The sequence below is a fragment of the Rhinolophus sinicus genome, linkage group LG06 (assembly GCF_036562045.2).
Source record: "Rhinolophus sinicus isolate RSC01 linkage group LG06, ASM3656204v1, whole genome shotgun sequence".
NCBI lineage: Eukaryota > Metazoa > Chordata > Mammalia > Chiroptera > Rhinolophidae > Rhinolophus > Rhinolophus sinicus.
In genome coordinates this window covers 29,309,659-29,325,304 of record NC_133756.1, presented here as the reverse complement: position 1 = coordinate 29,325,304, position 15,646 = coordinate 29,309,659, and the positions used below count along the sequence as shown (strand labels likewise).

The window sequence follows — 15,646 nt, the reverse complement described above, 5'->3', positions numbered from 1 at the left end:
TCCCTACTGCTCCATAAATGCAGAAGAAGAGAAGCCAAGACACTGATCCTATGGCAGTGTTCTGTAACAGTGACTATTCCTATTACAGCAGTAGACTGTGGGAGATTTAATAATTTTCCCTAATACATTCTAGTGCGGCAGACTGTCCATGAGCAGTGTGCTATTATTAGCAGTCGGTTGCCTTTTTATGGCATTGATAATAGGCCCTCTCCTACGTGTCTCCACTATACGTTTAAGTTGGTAAACTTCCCCCACTCCTACAATTGATGAATGGCTGTTGGCAGTCAAATTAGAACCAGCAGAGTTGGGAATCCAAGTGAACCTGATATGGGGTATTTAAAATTACAATGAACTAACATAAGTCTGCAAAAATCCAACTGTGCTTCCAGTAGTTAAGACACTGAACTCCGGTTTTAAACATCCTGGGTTGATCAGGTGCTTACCAAAATGTTCTTCTACAAATGCCTTTAAAAGAAATGTAGTTCTTTTTAGTATATGTGCTGCCGAAGCGAGCACGATATGTAGTTCTTTACTTAGTAATTGTGTTAGGAACAGACAGCATGTCATTACAGAGCTTAATTTTGACCTCCAAAAATGAGGACTACCGAGTCTTTGGGAAGAAGTCCATCTCTGAAAGAAGTTTATCTCTGAAAGCTTTTAAGAAAATACAGCCTAATTTACTACTTACCAAATTTTGACTTAAAAACTTATTCCTGAACTGTTTAGGACGTCTAGCATCTTGGCTAATGTAACTGTGTCTGTTAATAAGGTTTTACAATCACAGTATAATTGAAGGCATGCTAGAATTCTGAATATTTTTCTCTAGAAAAAAATTTAAGTAGCCACTTACTCATTTTCAAACACAGTACTTTCACTGAAAAACCCCAAATTTCACGTTTTTTCCCCAATAAAATTATCTTTACTTCTGCTGAAACTGACTGATGTGTATGTGCTCAACGCAGGTGAGGTCTCAAGTGCAGGAAGTCGTGCAACTCAGTTATCCGTGAAGCTTAATTCACTTAAAGGAAAACCCTTTAAGTTAGGCAAGGGATACTTGTAATAAAATTTCGTACACTACTACTTGTCCATGGGGTCACTGGTAGGGTCTTCACAATCGTTTTGCCTTCTATCTATTAAAAATTGGATTTCACTCAGTAACAGCCTATAGATTGAGACTACAGTAAACATCAATTCTGACAGGATTATTTGTAGCAAATTCTGCTTTCATATTTATTGGAAGTCCCCAAATTTTTCTACTTTATGGGCTTCATTCACTTATTCATTCACACAGTATTTATTGTATTTATTATTCACATGTATTGTGTGTTCTGGACACTGTTCTGGAAGCTGGGTATACAGCAGTGGAAAAGACAGACTAAGTCCTACTGTTCATTAAGTGTGTCTTCTAGAGGGAGAAGACAGTCTGTAACAGTAGGTACTATTAGGAAGTAAGGAAAGCAGGGTTATGAGTTATAGGATGATGGAAAAGAGACAACCACTATTTTAGATCCCTGAGAGGCTCTCCGATGAGCTATTGTTTGAACACAGATCTAATTGCTGAGGATTATTTGATTTTAGGGGCAAAAATGATAACTATTTCACCTTGTTAATGGTTAATACCATTTGCTTCTATGTTGTAGCCTATGTGTATTTATTTAACAACCCACATTCCTTCCCTGGCCTAGACTGTACAACAAGGATTTGGGATAAAGAAACTGGGGGATTTTCCAGGTCTTTCTGACTAGTTACTTTTTGGTTTTTAATTTCAATACAAGCCCAGGACACGAGACCTTAAAATACAAGCATAAACACTTATGGTAAAAGAGGTTATTGGATGTAGAAGACAAAACATATACTTTGAAATCGGATTTAGGTTGAAGTCTGGATTCCAGATTACAATTTTCAATTTTCATCTCTACTGAGGCAAAATATTTTAGAGGGATAATTAAAAAAAAAAATGTGGTACCCAGTAGGTACTCAAACAATTGTAACTATACTTTTTACCATATACATGAAAGCATTATGCACAGTGTTTAACTCAATGTAGGCGCCTGCCTGTGGGTTTTCTTCCTATTTACTTGCATTATCAGTTTCTCTGCAATTTTTCATTTGTACAGATAAACAACAGTTGATCATATGTGCATTTTTGCTTGACAGGATTTCATAGGACTCATTTCATCAGTGTGTGATTAGCTTCAAAGCTTCGAATCTAACCCAGTTTTAAGATAACTTGGAAATGAAACTAAGTGGAGGGAACAAATGCAGCATTGTGAGAGAAGCAAAAGTCAGCTTGAAGTTGTCTGATATTTTTAAACTAACATCATCTTTAATCTCCTATGCCCTTCTTCCCAGATAATAAGAGCTGTGCACTAAAAGTGCTGAGATAAACTAATGGGGAACAGGATACTACAAAAGACATTTGAAAGAGCCCATGTAATTTACTGCATGTCTGGTTTGTTTTACTTTCCAAAGCCTTCCTGTTGCTCAAGGAAATTTGTCTCTTCTGGCAACCTTCGGCCCTCTTTTGGCCGGGGAGTCCTGAAAAAGCATTTGAGGGCAGGTAAACAGATGCAAAGCTCTCTGAGTGGGGAGTAAGTACAGGCCTTGCTCCCTGTGTCACATCCGAGGCATAAAAAAGTATCCTTTAGTACTTGTTTGAGAGAATTATCCCTAATATAGGCAACCAAGAGGCTGCTGGAGCATTCAGATATATATATCTCCCAACATGCTCTGAAGGTAATTTACATGAGTGAACCACTAAAAGCCTCCTACTCAATGAACTGTACCCCTGGGGAAAAGCCATGCAGGCCCGGATCAGTGTGGGAACAACATAAGGGTGCTCCCTGTGCCAAAAAGGGGATTGGGCTAGATGGAAAATCCCCAAAAAGGACCATCTGGCAGCATAAATTATCCATTTAAAATGGCTGGTGTGAGTTAATGACACTGAAGGCACCATGAACATGTACAACACCCTTCAGTTGAGTTTTAATGTCCCCTCAGGCCCTGTTTCAATGATGACTTTCTATGCTGAATGTGGCCAAATGAAAATTTATCCACTGTCCTCCCCCATCCCTCACACACATATAGCATGAAACTGCATTTTTCTGCAATGACATAGGGATAGAGAATGGAGAATCAGTGTAGGAATATAATTATATAATTGTGGGGATTTCTATCTACATAACTATATATATAGTTATTATATATATATATATATATATATATACACACATGTATATACATATATATTTAAGAGAAATCTCCCACAATTATACAATTATACTATATATGCTATTATCTATCTATCTATCTATCTATCTATCTATCTATCTATCTATCTATCTTACCAAAAGAATTCAGTCATTAAACTTTAGTTATTTAATGAGTACAAAGGATATAGGTATTCAGATATTAAGATTCATGATCATTTGATTCATAATGTGCACAGAAATAATTACTTTGAATAAAAGAGTTACCAGCTCAAAGTACACTATATTCAACCAACCCCACCGCCCCAAATACGCCCCAAAGCAATCTACTGAATGACCCTCGGTAGAGGGGCTTCGTGTACGTCACACAATAAAAGCAGCTTTGAGATGTCTAAAACTGCATCAGTGCAATACTCAAGCTCAAATATACCAGACGTACATATTCTAATTCTGATTTTCCCTGAAGCAGGTAAACTGGCTAGTACTCTAATTAGCCTTTTGAAGAAGGGTTCAAAAAAGTTTTACATCTTTTAATATTTTAATAGCACATAAACTTTTCATTGGCACTATACGGAGGTCGTGCTGATGATGCAGTTAGTAGGAACGAGGAGTCAGCATTTTCATTTTCATTTAGGCCTGGCTTTATTTCTTACCACTTTAGGTGAAGTGGCATGATGTAAGTGTGGAGTGAAGCTGATGAATGACTTTTAGAGAAGACACACCACACCGTGAGTGCTGTGTTGGTAAAAACAGAAAAAGGGGGCACCGGAGGCTAATACCCCCATCTTTCCACTTCCCATTTCACTGGAGGATGAGCTTCTTGTGTGTCTGTTTCCCACCCACAACTGTGAATTCCTTGAAAGCAAGAGCCGTAGTGTTCCCATTCTTCCTTGAGTTCCCAGAACCAGGCAAAGTGTTTCATCCCGGGGAAGTTCCCCATGAAGGTTTCTGAATGAGTGACTGAGTGAGGGAAGAAGTTGAGTGAGAGCATTAGGTAGAAGCAAGGCAAAGTGAAATTTTTGCAATTTAGTAAAGGGAGCAAGGTAAAGGGCTCAGCCAGCGTGGCCTGAGGTTTTGTTTTGTTTTTAATTATCATACAGTAAAACTCCCTGGGGGGAGGGGAGGGAGGCAGAAGGTATACACTTCTATGAATGTTAACATATGTACAGATTCCTGTAGCTACCAGCCCCATTAGGATATAGAACAGTTCCATCACCCTCAAAATCTCCCTCATCCTATCCTTTTATAGTCACACCCTCCAAGGATTGTCTTTTGATATGTTATATAGGAGAGAAAGATGAAGGGGTTACTTCAGAGATTTTCTTGGTGCTTATCTGTTTTTGCAGAAAATTACTCTGAGGCACTGATGGGGAGAATGGTCAGAAACATTTTTCTTTTTCTTTCTCCAAACTTACTCAGTACTGGGTGTTAATTCTTAGATGGTTTATGTATATTACCTCACTTAATTCTCAAAAGCATTGATATAGTTATTGTTATTGACAGATTATAAAAGTGGGAATACATAGGCTCAGAGAAGTTGGGAAATTTGCCCATAATCACACAACCAGGAGGAGCTGGATCCAGAATTACACTCTGCCTATCTGATTCCAAAGCCCACATTCTATTCTTTACACCTGCTGACTTTGCATATTGGGAAAGGCACTGGAGAAGATGCTCCCTTGCTCAGGTGGAGGTTAGACATGGAGAAAGACTTCCAAAAGCTTCTGCTATCAGAATTATTCACCTTACTCTCAAGACTCCACAGCTAAGACTAGACTACCCCAGGACGTTAGACTAGAAGTCATCATTTCCTTAGTTCAACAAAGATGGACATAAAGACCATTGCTCCCTTTAAACAGAAAAACAATCCTGATGCTTTCCAGTAATAAGAAAAAATATTTTAAAGTATTCTTATTATATAAAAATCCAAGTACTGTATAAACTGTAACACAGGAAACCCCAGTCTCCTTTTTAATGTTACCCATTCAGCTGAAAAAGTTGATAGACTTTTATTTTGATTGAAAGACAATTCAAAAAAACCAAACCCAAAAGGCAGTTAGTATAAAAACAAAAGCAAAACCTAATGGAATGCTGGACTGGAGTGTAGCTGAAAATATGTCAGAATAGAAAACCATGTACCATTCTTATCAGACTCTCATTTCAGTTGAATTGCTGCTTTTCACGGCCACCCTTTTATAAATGCAGCAGTCAGATACAAACAAGTGTTCATGGTGAAAAAGTCAAAAAGTCAACTGCTTTGAGCTTGCTCTCTTCGCTTTTAGGCACGGTGTGGGTTCCCAGGGCATTTAGATTTCAGAGTTAGCCACGTGCCCCCGTGCCCGCCCTGCTTACCTGGCTCCACTTCATGCCATCCGCTTGACTGACTGCCACTTCCTGGGGAGCGCCCTTGGCCTGTGTAAAACGGCTCTTCACCAGGACTGTCCATTTCATCCTCCACAGACTTGAGGCGCTTTGTGGAGCTGAAATAACACACAGGTACATGTTTAAAGGCAATCCAAACCACCTTTCTCTTGGACATTGCATCTTGGGTTGAAAGAAAGCCAAGAGAGGACGCAACTGGGCAATTCAGTATAGTTCTATGACTCTTAAGGCTCTTGTTCAGTTTAGTGAGTCACTGGATGTGGAACAAAGTCTTGGGTCTGTGTTGCTGGGGTCTGGGTTTGATTTTTATTGTCACTCAGGTTGCTGTTGCTGCCACATCCTATTCCTTTGTCCTCTGAGGAACTGGTGGCTGGCTCCCGCTCCTGTCTCCACCTGAAAGTATCGGTAGTCAGCCCACATGGTATACTTCCTCAGGCTGTGGCTGACGTAGCCATCGGCAATTTCCCTAGTTATCAGGGCAATCCCTTCCGGCACCCCAAAAAGAAAAAAAAAATCAGGGTGTATGACCCTTCAAGAAAAGCTGGGATTGATTTTTCTTTTTCTTTTTTTTTTTTTTTGGCCATGTTTTCTCATCTTCTACTTGGATCTGTTCATTCAAAAAATATTTACTGCACAGCTACAATAGTCCAGGTACTGATCTAGACACGAGATAAAACAGTGAACAAAAGAGACAAAAATAGGAGGAAGTACTGCATTTCCCTGTGACGAGGGACATGGAAAAAGAGTGGCCCAGTGACTTTTATGCCTTTCCTCTACAAAGAGATTACCAAAATCAAGTTCTATTCCATCAGAGTAGGGATTTTTTTTATTTTTGGAGAGGTGTGGTTGAAAAATTTCCAGAATGTTACCATTTGCTCCAGTTAAAGGACTGAATTTTTTTTCTCCCAATTTGAGGCTTCAGGAAGAGAAGGTAAGAGGTAGTGAAATACTACATGCTGCTAATGTTGTTGTAATTCTTACTTGATTATGTCACTAACATACCAGAACGGGTAGATTTTATACCTAGTGGTAGTGCTTGTTGGGAAATCTCTTCCTCATGTGTTAAGGTACAGAACTTGTAATATGTTTTCATCCATCAAACATTTTCCGTATACCTCCTATATGCCAGGTGCTATGCTAAATGCTGGGATATAGAGATGAATCAGACATGACCATTGGCTCCATGAGGTTTTACAGTCTAGTGGATGAAGACAGAGAGGTAAACAAAATTGTGCAAAAGAGAAATCTAGGTATTACCATGGAACGACGTATAGAATATAATGGGACCCTCAATAGAGGAAAGAAACAGTGATATGCCTGGAAGGTTGGCACAGGATTCCCAGAAAGAGTGTGTCAAGGAGATGGAGCAAAGAGAAGGAAAAAGCAGAGACAGGCTGTTATTCGGCTGATGCACCACCCAGGCAGCCATTTTTGGATTTTAAAAATTGAAACACTTCTTTACCAATTGGCAAAGTGTCATTGTCTGAAGCCCCATAAGTTTCTCCAAACATTCCACTCCATGTTTGCCCCAAGACAGCTGCATGATCCAAAACCTAAAGGGTTAATGTCTGGCACAGCCAGGGCATTCTAGGACTTTACCCAAGCATTATGGCAGGGCAGCATCTTCTCTAATTGGTATGCTTGTGTCACTCAAGTTATTGGGTATTTTGAACATCACTCTCTGGAGAGTGGTCAATCTCAGGCAGAAACAACATCATGAGTAAAGTGTGACATGTGCAGAGAATTGCCAGGTGCTTGGCAGGGCTGAAGTTAAAGGTGGGGCTCAGCAAAAGAGGGGGGTGGAGGTTATAGAAGATATTGTATGTCTGGACTTTATCCTACAAGTAGTGGAGACTCCCTGCAAAGTCTAAACAGGAAGTGATATCAGAGTCATATTTTAGAAAGTTCACTGGCGAAGGAAATAGATATATAAGCCCAGGAAGCGCAGAGTCCCAAACAAGACAAATCCAAAGAAGCCCACACCGAGACACATCATAATTAAAATGCCAAACGTTAAAGACAATGAGGGAATCTTAAAAGCAGCAAGAGAAAAGCAGTTAGTTACCTACAAGGGAGTCCCCATAAGATTGGCAGCTGATTTCTCAACAGAAACTTTGCAGGCCAGAAGGGACTGGCAGGAAATAGTCAAAGTGATGAAAAGTAAGGACCTACAACCACGATTAGTCTACCCAGCAAAACTATGATTTAAAATTGGAGGACAGATAAAGAGCTTCCCATACAAGAAAAAGCTAAAGGAGTTTATCATTACCAAACTAGTATTACAAGGAATCTTAGAGGAACTTCTTTAAGATGGGAGGGGGGCTAAGGATGAGCGAAAGGAGAAGGGATTAAGAAGTACAAATTGGCTGTTACACAGTAGTCATGGGGATGTAGGGTATAGCGTAAGGAATATAGTCAATAATATTATAATGACTATGTATGGTGCCAAATAGGTATTAGATCTATCAGGGTGATAGATGGGATTGGGGTTGGGGGCTGGGTGAAAAAGTGAAGGTATTAAGAAATACAAATTGGTAGTTACAAAATAATGATGGGGATGTAAAGTATAGCGAATATAATCAACAATATGGTAAAAACTATGTATAGTGCCAGGTGGCATTAGTTAGAGGGATCACTTCCTAAATTATATAAATGTCTAACCGTTATGCTATATACTTGAAACTAATATAAAATAACATTGAATGTCAACTCTAATTGAAAAATTTGAAAAGGGGGGGAAGACCAATAATATTGTGATAGCGTGGTACAGTGTAAGATGGTTGCCAGACTTATAGTGACCACTTCTTTGGCATAGGGAATAAAATCAATAATGTGGTAATAACACTGTATAGTGTTAGGTGGGTACTGTTGAATAACTATGATGTACACCTGAAACTAACATAGTATTGTATGTTATCTGTATTTTAATTTTTAAAAAACCTTACAAAAAAGGAAAAGAAAAAGGCAAAGCAGAGGAAAAAGAAGGGGTGGAACTGAAAGGCAGGAAGACAGTTAACAGGCTATTTCAGCAATCTGAATTAAAAAATGTGGAAGGCCCAATTTAAAGAAAGAAATTATAGTTATTAAAGTTGGCATACCATTATTCTTAGCCTTTAAGTTCTATTCTCATTAAAGCCAGACCACAGGAAAGTAACATATCTGTTGCATGCTAGCTTAGTACTCAAAGGAAATATTTTAATGCTTATTTAATATTCTTTGCTTGGCTTTCCTTGAAGTTCAGTGAAAAATAGCCACTTGAAAACTTTTCTATACTTTATTTAAAACTGCATATCCTTCATAAAAGGATGTACACACAAAATTCCTACTAATACATAAAGCCAGAAAAAATATGGTCTCTTTAAATGAATTTCTATTGTTCCCTTTTATTAGAAAATGGAGATTGTATAGCCTATTTCTTCCCCTTCTTGCTTTAGCAACCAGGAAATCCAGGGGTAAATTTAAGGAATAACTTTTGGTTTGGGTTCCTAATATATGAATTTCTCCTATCTTTCCATATGGTTTCTAACCTCTCTTTCTGTATTCAATATTACCTGTTGTATTTTAAAAATTGAAAGCCACCTGAAATCATTTTAGAAGTTGGAAGAATACAAATTGGAAAGAAATAATTATTTCCCTATGTTCTCTGGCAAATAAAATGCAAGACCTGTATGTTCTGATGGGAATGTGAGGTCTGTGGTGAAGGCACTATATATATATTATATATCTTGTAATCTCTGGTGCCTTCTACAGAGTCGGGCTAATAGTATATGCTCAAAAACTGCTGATTTGGGCTACTGACTAAGAAACAGCCATATGAGTACTTGTGTCAAGGATTTGCCCAAGTGTCATGATTCAATGAGATCCAACCCAAAAGGCCAGCGAATTCCACTGCCCATCATTTCCCCATTATTAATATTTTTCTGAGTTTGTCAAACTTTTGATTTCCTTGGTATCCACAAATAAAATGCAAATACCCCATGCAATTTTTCAATCCTGAAAGTGAAAGAGTCTGCCGTTATTAGCTGAAACCTTAGTTTGAAAGCAAGGACTTTCAGGGTTTGACATAGGATATTTGTCCAGAAGGTGAAGGTACAGGACAGAGGAGAGAAAAAGATCCAGGAGTGAAAAAATTAGAAGTGCTAGGATGGACAGGTGGAGGGCTTCCAAGATAAAGTTTACTGACTTCACAAACTTCAGAGTTGGCTTATTTTGACGAAGTTCTTTGGGATAAAAAAGTATATTTTATCCCTATTTTTACACTAACTCTTCTATGACTTTGGAGATGTTTACTATGAAGAGGTACAGAAGCTACAATTAATGCCTATATCAATCTCCTGTATTTTTTTAAACTTAGAAATGAACCAGTCATTGATTTTGGTCTCTCGCTCTTGACTTTCTAGCACACTGATTCCAGAAACATTTGAAGAAAGCAGGAGCCTTGCAGTAAGGTCTCTACACAGCAGGAGGATAAATACTCTTCTAAGGAGTGATGCACCACGTGTGGAATTTGTTCTTGTGTTCCTAGAAATTCTACCTAGAAATTAAGGTAAGAGTATTACCTTCCTTCCAAATATGTGCACAAGCCCTACTATGTGCAAAGCCTAAAAGCCTTCCCTGTACCCACAAAACTGCAAAATGCCTCTTTCCAAAGTGTTCAACTACCCTGAACTAAAAATTTCCATTTACTTGTCAGCCTCGAACCATGAGATTGGAAAGTTCTTAATTCTTGACTTTATACCCACAGTGCCGAGAATAATCCCCTTGGTACATTGTCTGTCGCTGAACTGGAAGAGTTAGACACTGTCATCTAAGGTACATACAGTCCAGACTGGGAGGCTGGACCTGTCCAGACCTCAAAGACGGTAATAATTCAGGATAGCAAATGCTAAGTGTTCAGGAAAAGTAGAGGTGTTAGATATTCCTTTTGGGGGGACTAATGTTCTATTGTTCCTTCCTGAAAGCATGAGTCCCGTTCTTAAGAGGATTCAGTATAAAAACAGCGTGGTATTTAAGTTTCAGCAGACCTGAGTTTGAATGTAGACTGCCATTGACTACCTCTGTGACCTTGGGCAAGTTATTTAACTTCTCTGAGCTCTGGTTTGATCTAATCTTAAATGGCAACACTATCTACATTGTAAAATTGTTATGAAGATTCAATCATATCAGGTATGCAAAGTACCTAATACAGTGCCTCTCTCAGAGTAGGTGACCAATTAATATTTGCGCAGCATGAGCAAATATTGATTGATTGATGAAGATTTCTATATGTAGATCTGGGATATTCTTCTGGGCAAATTTTCTAACATGTACACAGATAATTCTGCTGAGCCTGTATATGGAATAATTTTTAAAAATCATCCTAGGAGAGTGTAATGAGAGTAAAACAAACATATTACAGAGGTATTAACTACTGATGCTGTTTATAATTAGTTCCTTATCAGGGTTAGGCAGAATATAAAAACGACACTAGCCTTTTAAATGGCATTAATAACCAGGTTTCCACTCAGAGAGTCACAACAAAAGGCAACAAAACAGCTGGAGAAGTCAAAAGGCTGGAGGTGAGGAGAACTGTGTGGGACGTCCATGGTACATGCGCAGCACACGTATGAAAAACAAACAGCCCATCAACTTTTAAATTAATCACCACCCACAAGTGTTTGCAAAGCTTTTTCATGTTGACTGAGTGCAGTTACACACAGTGTCTCTTCCATCAGCAAACATTCAAAATCCTCAGAATGTATTAGCACCTGAATGTGTTCACAATCTCCTTCTTTTCTTATAAATGTACTTTGGATTTCAGACTTTTTTTGGGGGGGAGAGCTGATATGACAGTGAACTAAGGGGAACATTAAACAACATGAAAGATTATGGAAGGCTTTGGTGGTTATATTTAGAGAATAATTGTTTCTTCATCTGTTTTCAAGGTATTAATGATAACTAAACTGATTTTTTAAAATAAGTAATGATGGTTAAAATATATAAAGCCAAGGTAAAAATGAGTTTCTACCAAGGAAAATTCCTATAATCTGGACATTGTTTCAAATCATAAAACCCTGGTACTTGCTTTTGGAGAAATATGCCTTTGTCTAATGTTTTTCTGCAAAGTACATAAACATTAAAGATTGTTCTGCACCATTCTTTTCTTTGTTGTCACAGTCCAGTGCTAAAGCCAATTTGTAAAAGAATACTGTGGGTTTAATGCCTAATCCCTTTCCCTCTGGTCCAGGTTATCTAGAGACAACAGGATCTTGCAAAATGCTTCATTTTGATTTTGGCTTTGTGACCTCAAGGGGATCAAGCCCCCTGCAACGGTTACCTCATTGTACTCTTCCAGCTTTACTTTTTTAAAGGTCTCCCAGTGCAAATGGGTTTATGATCCAGCCCCACCCTGTCAGAGGACAGCATTCACTTTTATAACCTCATACCAGGATATCAGATAGGTTTATCTCTTAGGGCAACTCCAATAGACTGGATTTTGAGACCTTTGGATGCTCAGTAGGGAAAGAGCTGGGACTGAGCTGTAATGTTTGCTGGGGGCATGGGGATGAGGACTGGTGTCACGAGTGTCAAGTTTGTGCCAAACATGCCAAAATACACACAGCCTTTTCCCTAGTCAAGGCCTGTCCTGAATTTCCCGAGAACATGCTCTGTTCAGCATCCATCTTTCCTCCGTGCCTTTGCACACGTCATCGCGCCACACAGAGCATTCCTCTTCCTTTCCATCTCACCCATCCTCACCAACACCTACAGCTGAGCACAAGTCACTCTTTTTGGATAAAGCCTTCTTTAACAATTTTTATCCTTTGTCAAAAAATTCAGCTCACTGCTTTTTACTGTCGTGTGTGTGTGTGTGTGTGTGTGTGTGTGTGTTTCTGCTGCATGTGCATTTGCTTTCTCTCCCCAATGAGGCTGAAAGCCTGTTGGGGTTGAACACCCTTTCTAGTATTTTCTATTGCTATAGGCACATTGCTAAGTGCCTAGTAGGCTGAGAATTAAAATCAAGGTGTGTAACTACGAAGCATGGACTTTTAAGGGCCATTAATCACATTACCTGGTAGAGGATGTGCTGGGTAAAGACCTCCTCATTGCTCCCGGACTCATGCTGTAGTATGAAGAACTTTCCAAATCTGAGAGAGAAAAATTGGGGCCTGTTCCTGCAGCTATCGGTGCTAGAATAAAACAAACAAGCAAAAAGAAAAAAAAATCCACATAAGTTAAGTTCTGTGAATAAAAAAACCAATGAAAGTCAATTTCAGTATTAACATTTAATATATTTTATTTTTGAATTTACATAGTAAACTTATCCAAAATAATCAGCAATAAACTCTGACCCCAAAAGATCGTTGACAATAAAAATAGTCTACACCAGAAAGACTTTTTTTGTGTGTATTTTTTCTAACGTTCATTTCATCTTTTCTCTCTTTTTAGTGGTAAATTGTCATTAAGGTTACAACATTTCTGGATGCTTTCAACAAAAATATCTCTATGTTTTTGGTCTGAAACTTTTCTTCAATGACCAGGAAAAACATCCCCTGGGCTTTTCTAACTTTGTCTGATCCTGATAGCTTCCACCCATCTGTATTTTGGAATTAGTTCTGAACTGTAAATTCATCTTTCTAGGCCACCCACTCCCAATTTCTTGTGATGAGAAATGTGTGATTTCTTCTTACTCTGAACCACCTCAGCACCCTGCATACACCTTTAATATTCATCCCATTTAGGGAGAGCCCTAAAACTATGCTTCCCGAACCATAGTTGTAGATAAAATTTTACTGGAACACAGCTCCACTCATTCATTTAAGTATTGTCTCTGCTTCCACATTATGAGGGCAGAGATAAGTAGCTACAGAGACTATGGTTCACAAAGCACAAGATATTTATCCAGATGAATTTGCCAACCTCTGATTTAAGGAATTGTGAAGGGTAATTTTGCCTGTATGTGATTTTCAGAGCAGACCCTTGTGTAAGATTTGATTCCCTGTATTTTTGGTGTCTTAGAGTTTCTGGATACTTTGTTTTCAGTAGTAGCATAATATTTTTAAATGAATAAATAGCATCTATCAATGTTATAAAACAACTGTAAAATTAGTGGTGCAACTATATTAATGCAAATAATCTCTTCTTTTGAAAGAGCAAAAGCAGAAACAATAGATGCACTTACCGTACTCTACTATAATTGGAGACTGTTAGGATTATATTGTCAACATCTAATATAAACCCTGATATCAGGAGGCAGTCAGTAAGCATTGATCAAAAGGATTGATTCTTAGTCAAAGGAGAACTAACAAAGTATGAGAATGCTACCATCAAATTTGCATCTATAATCTAGAAACAGTACCCTGTGATGCCAGTCGGTATGGCAGGGATGGGGTGGCAATTGAAGAATCTAATCAGTAAAACCATAGGGGCCAGTGGAGTTATTTAAATAAGATAAGATGGGCTTGTGGTCTAAATTCAAGGGATAGAAAGGAGGAGTCTGGTCTGAGTTATTTAGAAGTTAGAATCAAGAAAATGTATTGACTTCTTACATGTGGTAATAATGGAAAAGGGGGAATATGGGATGATTCAGAGGATTATTGCTTGGGGAAATTGTGGTGCCATAATAAAACGAGATCAAGGAAAGATACAAGGGGATACAGCAATCTCTCATAATAAACACTGAGTTGTTGATTAATAGCAATGGCTAAACCTTAATAACAACTGCCATTATATAAAAACAGTCACTGCTAAGAAATGTAAAACTCCGAAACTCACATCTATTTTTTGAAATTCAAACACATCTCTCAATGACAGGCTTTAAAGGAGGAGTGTCCTTTAGCTCAAACACAAGTGTAAACTGAGTTCTAATTCATAATTTTGCTACTCATTCCCTAGTTTGTTTTTTATATTAAATTTATTTGCATATTTCCCCCTTTATAATATTTTATGGGGGGAGATTACTCAAATATGGGTCTGGATCACCCATCAGCCCTTTCAGCAGTCTGGCATATAGCAGGTACCTATTACTGATTGTGCCTTCGTGGAGCTTTGCGATTCACACCTATCATTAACTGAAGAAGAGGGATAAGGCTGCTCAGTGTCAAGGGTCTGGATTTAGATTTTCTTCACAAGTTTCAGGATGGCATTGACGCCTCAGCTGGATGGAGCAGCTGCTTCACTCCTGAGCACTGGGGAAACTTCATGAGTCCCATTCCCTCACTCTTGAAAGGAAAGACAGAACAAGACGTGAATAAGACAGACTCGACTGCACTGAGAAGAGAAGTCTGAGGCCCTCTACCTAGTGGTGAGAATCCAGCTTATAAGTAACACTTTATCTATCATGTTTTACCCTGAAAAGATGTCTTTTATCTTGACTATCTTTTTAAAATGTCGAGGGAGCCACAATGGGCGAAGGAAGGAAAATACATGTGTGCTCAAAACAAGGAAAGGAAGGAAAACATGGTGTGTTCACCTCTGAGAGAGATTAAAAACTGATTAAGGCCACGGAAATGTTCCTTAACTTGCCCTTATATTTACTTCCTGTGAACCACTTAGGACACTGAAGCTGTAATATAGCCAGTAGCAGCAGGTAGCCTGGCAGTGTTATGATGCTTTCCAAAGTGTCTGCTGCACTTTGGGTAAACTGATTATGTGTGTCTTGAATTTTAAAACCTCACTACATTGCTGAAATGAGACTGGGTTTCACAACCAGAGTTAAACAATCCTAACAATACACAGACCCAAACTCTGCCCTCTTCAAAACAAGAAAACATCCCCTAGTACTATCAGTATTTATGTATCACATGGAAAGTCAGCTTATTGGAATGGATTCTGATTCAGTAATACCGTGACGGTCAAAGAGAAAGCCTCGTATCTGAGGTTAGGGGTCACCAACCAAATGTCCCTGCAAATGGGTTGGGTATTCTCCATGCCTGCAATCTGAACAGACAGAGACTTTGAACAAAGAACTCAAAAGGTGGGATTTTGGCAGGATTTTTCTGAGTACTTGTGGGGCCATGTTTTGATAAGCAGTTTATTTATTGTATCTAACGTAATCCTCAAAACAACCTCTTCAG

The 15,646-nt window shown here is 38.6% G+C and overlaps 1 protein-coding gene across 12 annotated transcripts in view; it reads right to left on the bottom strand.

Moving 5' to 3' along the window:
• NFIA (nuclear factor I A) overlaps positions 1-15,646 on the bottom strand; it is a 561,924-nt gene that overhangs the window by 90,726 nt on the left and 455,552 nt on the right. For all 12 annotated transcript variants that reach the window (XM_074334805.1, XM_074334806.1, XM_074334804.1 and 9 more), the window contains exons 5-6: positions 12,643-12,760; positions 5,562-5,689 (exon numbers count right to left, since the gene is read on the bottom strand). In XM_074334805.1, the coding sequence (XP_074190906.1) occupies positions 5,562-5,689; positions 12,643-12,760 (246 nt within the window). The remainder of the gene's footprint in view (positions 1-5,561; positions 5,690-12,642; positions 12,761-15,646) is intronic.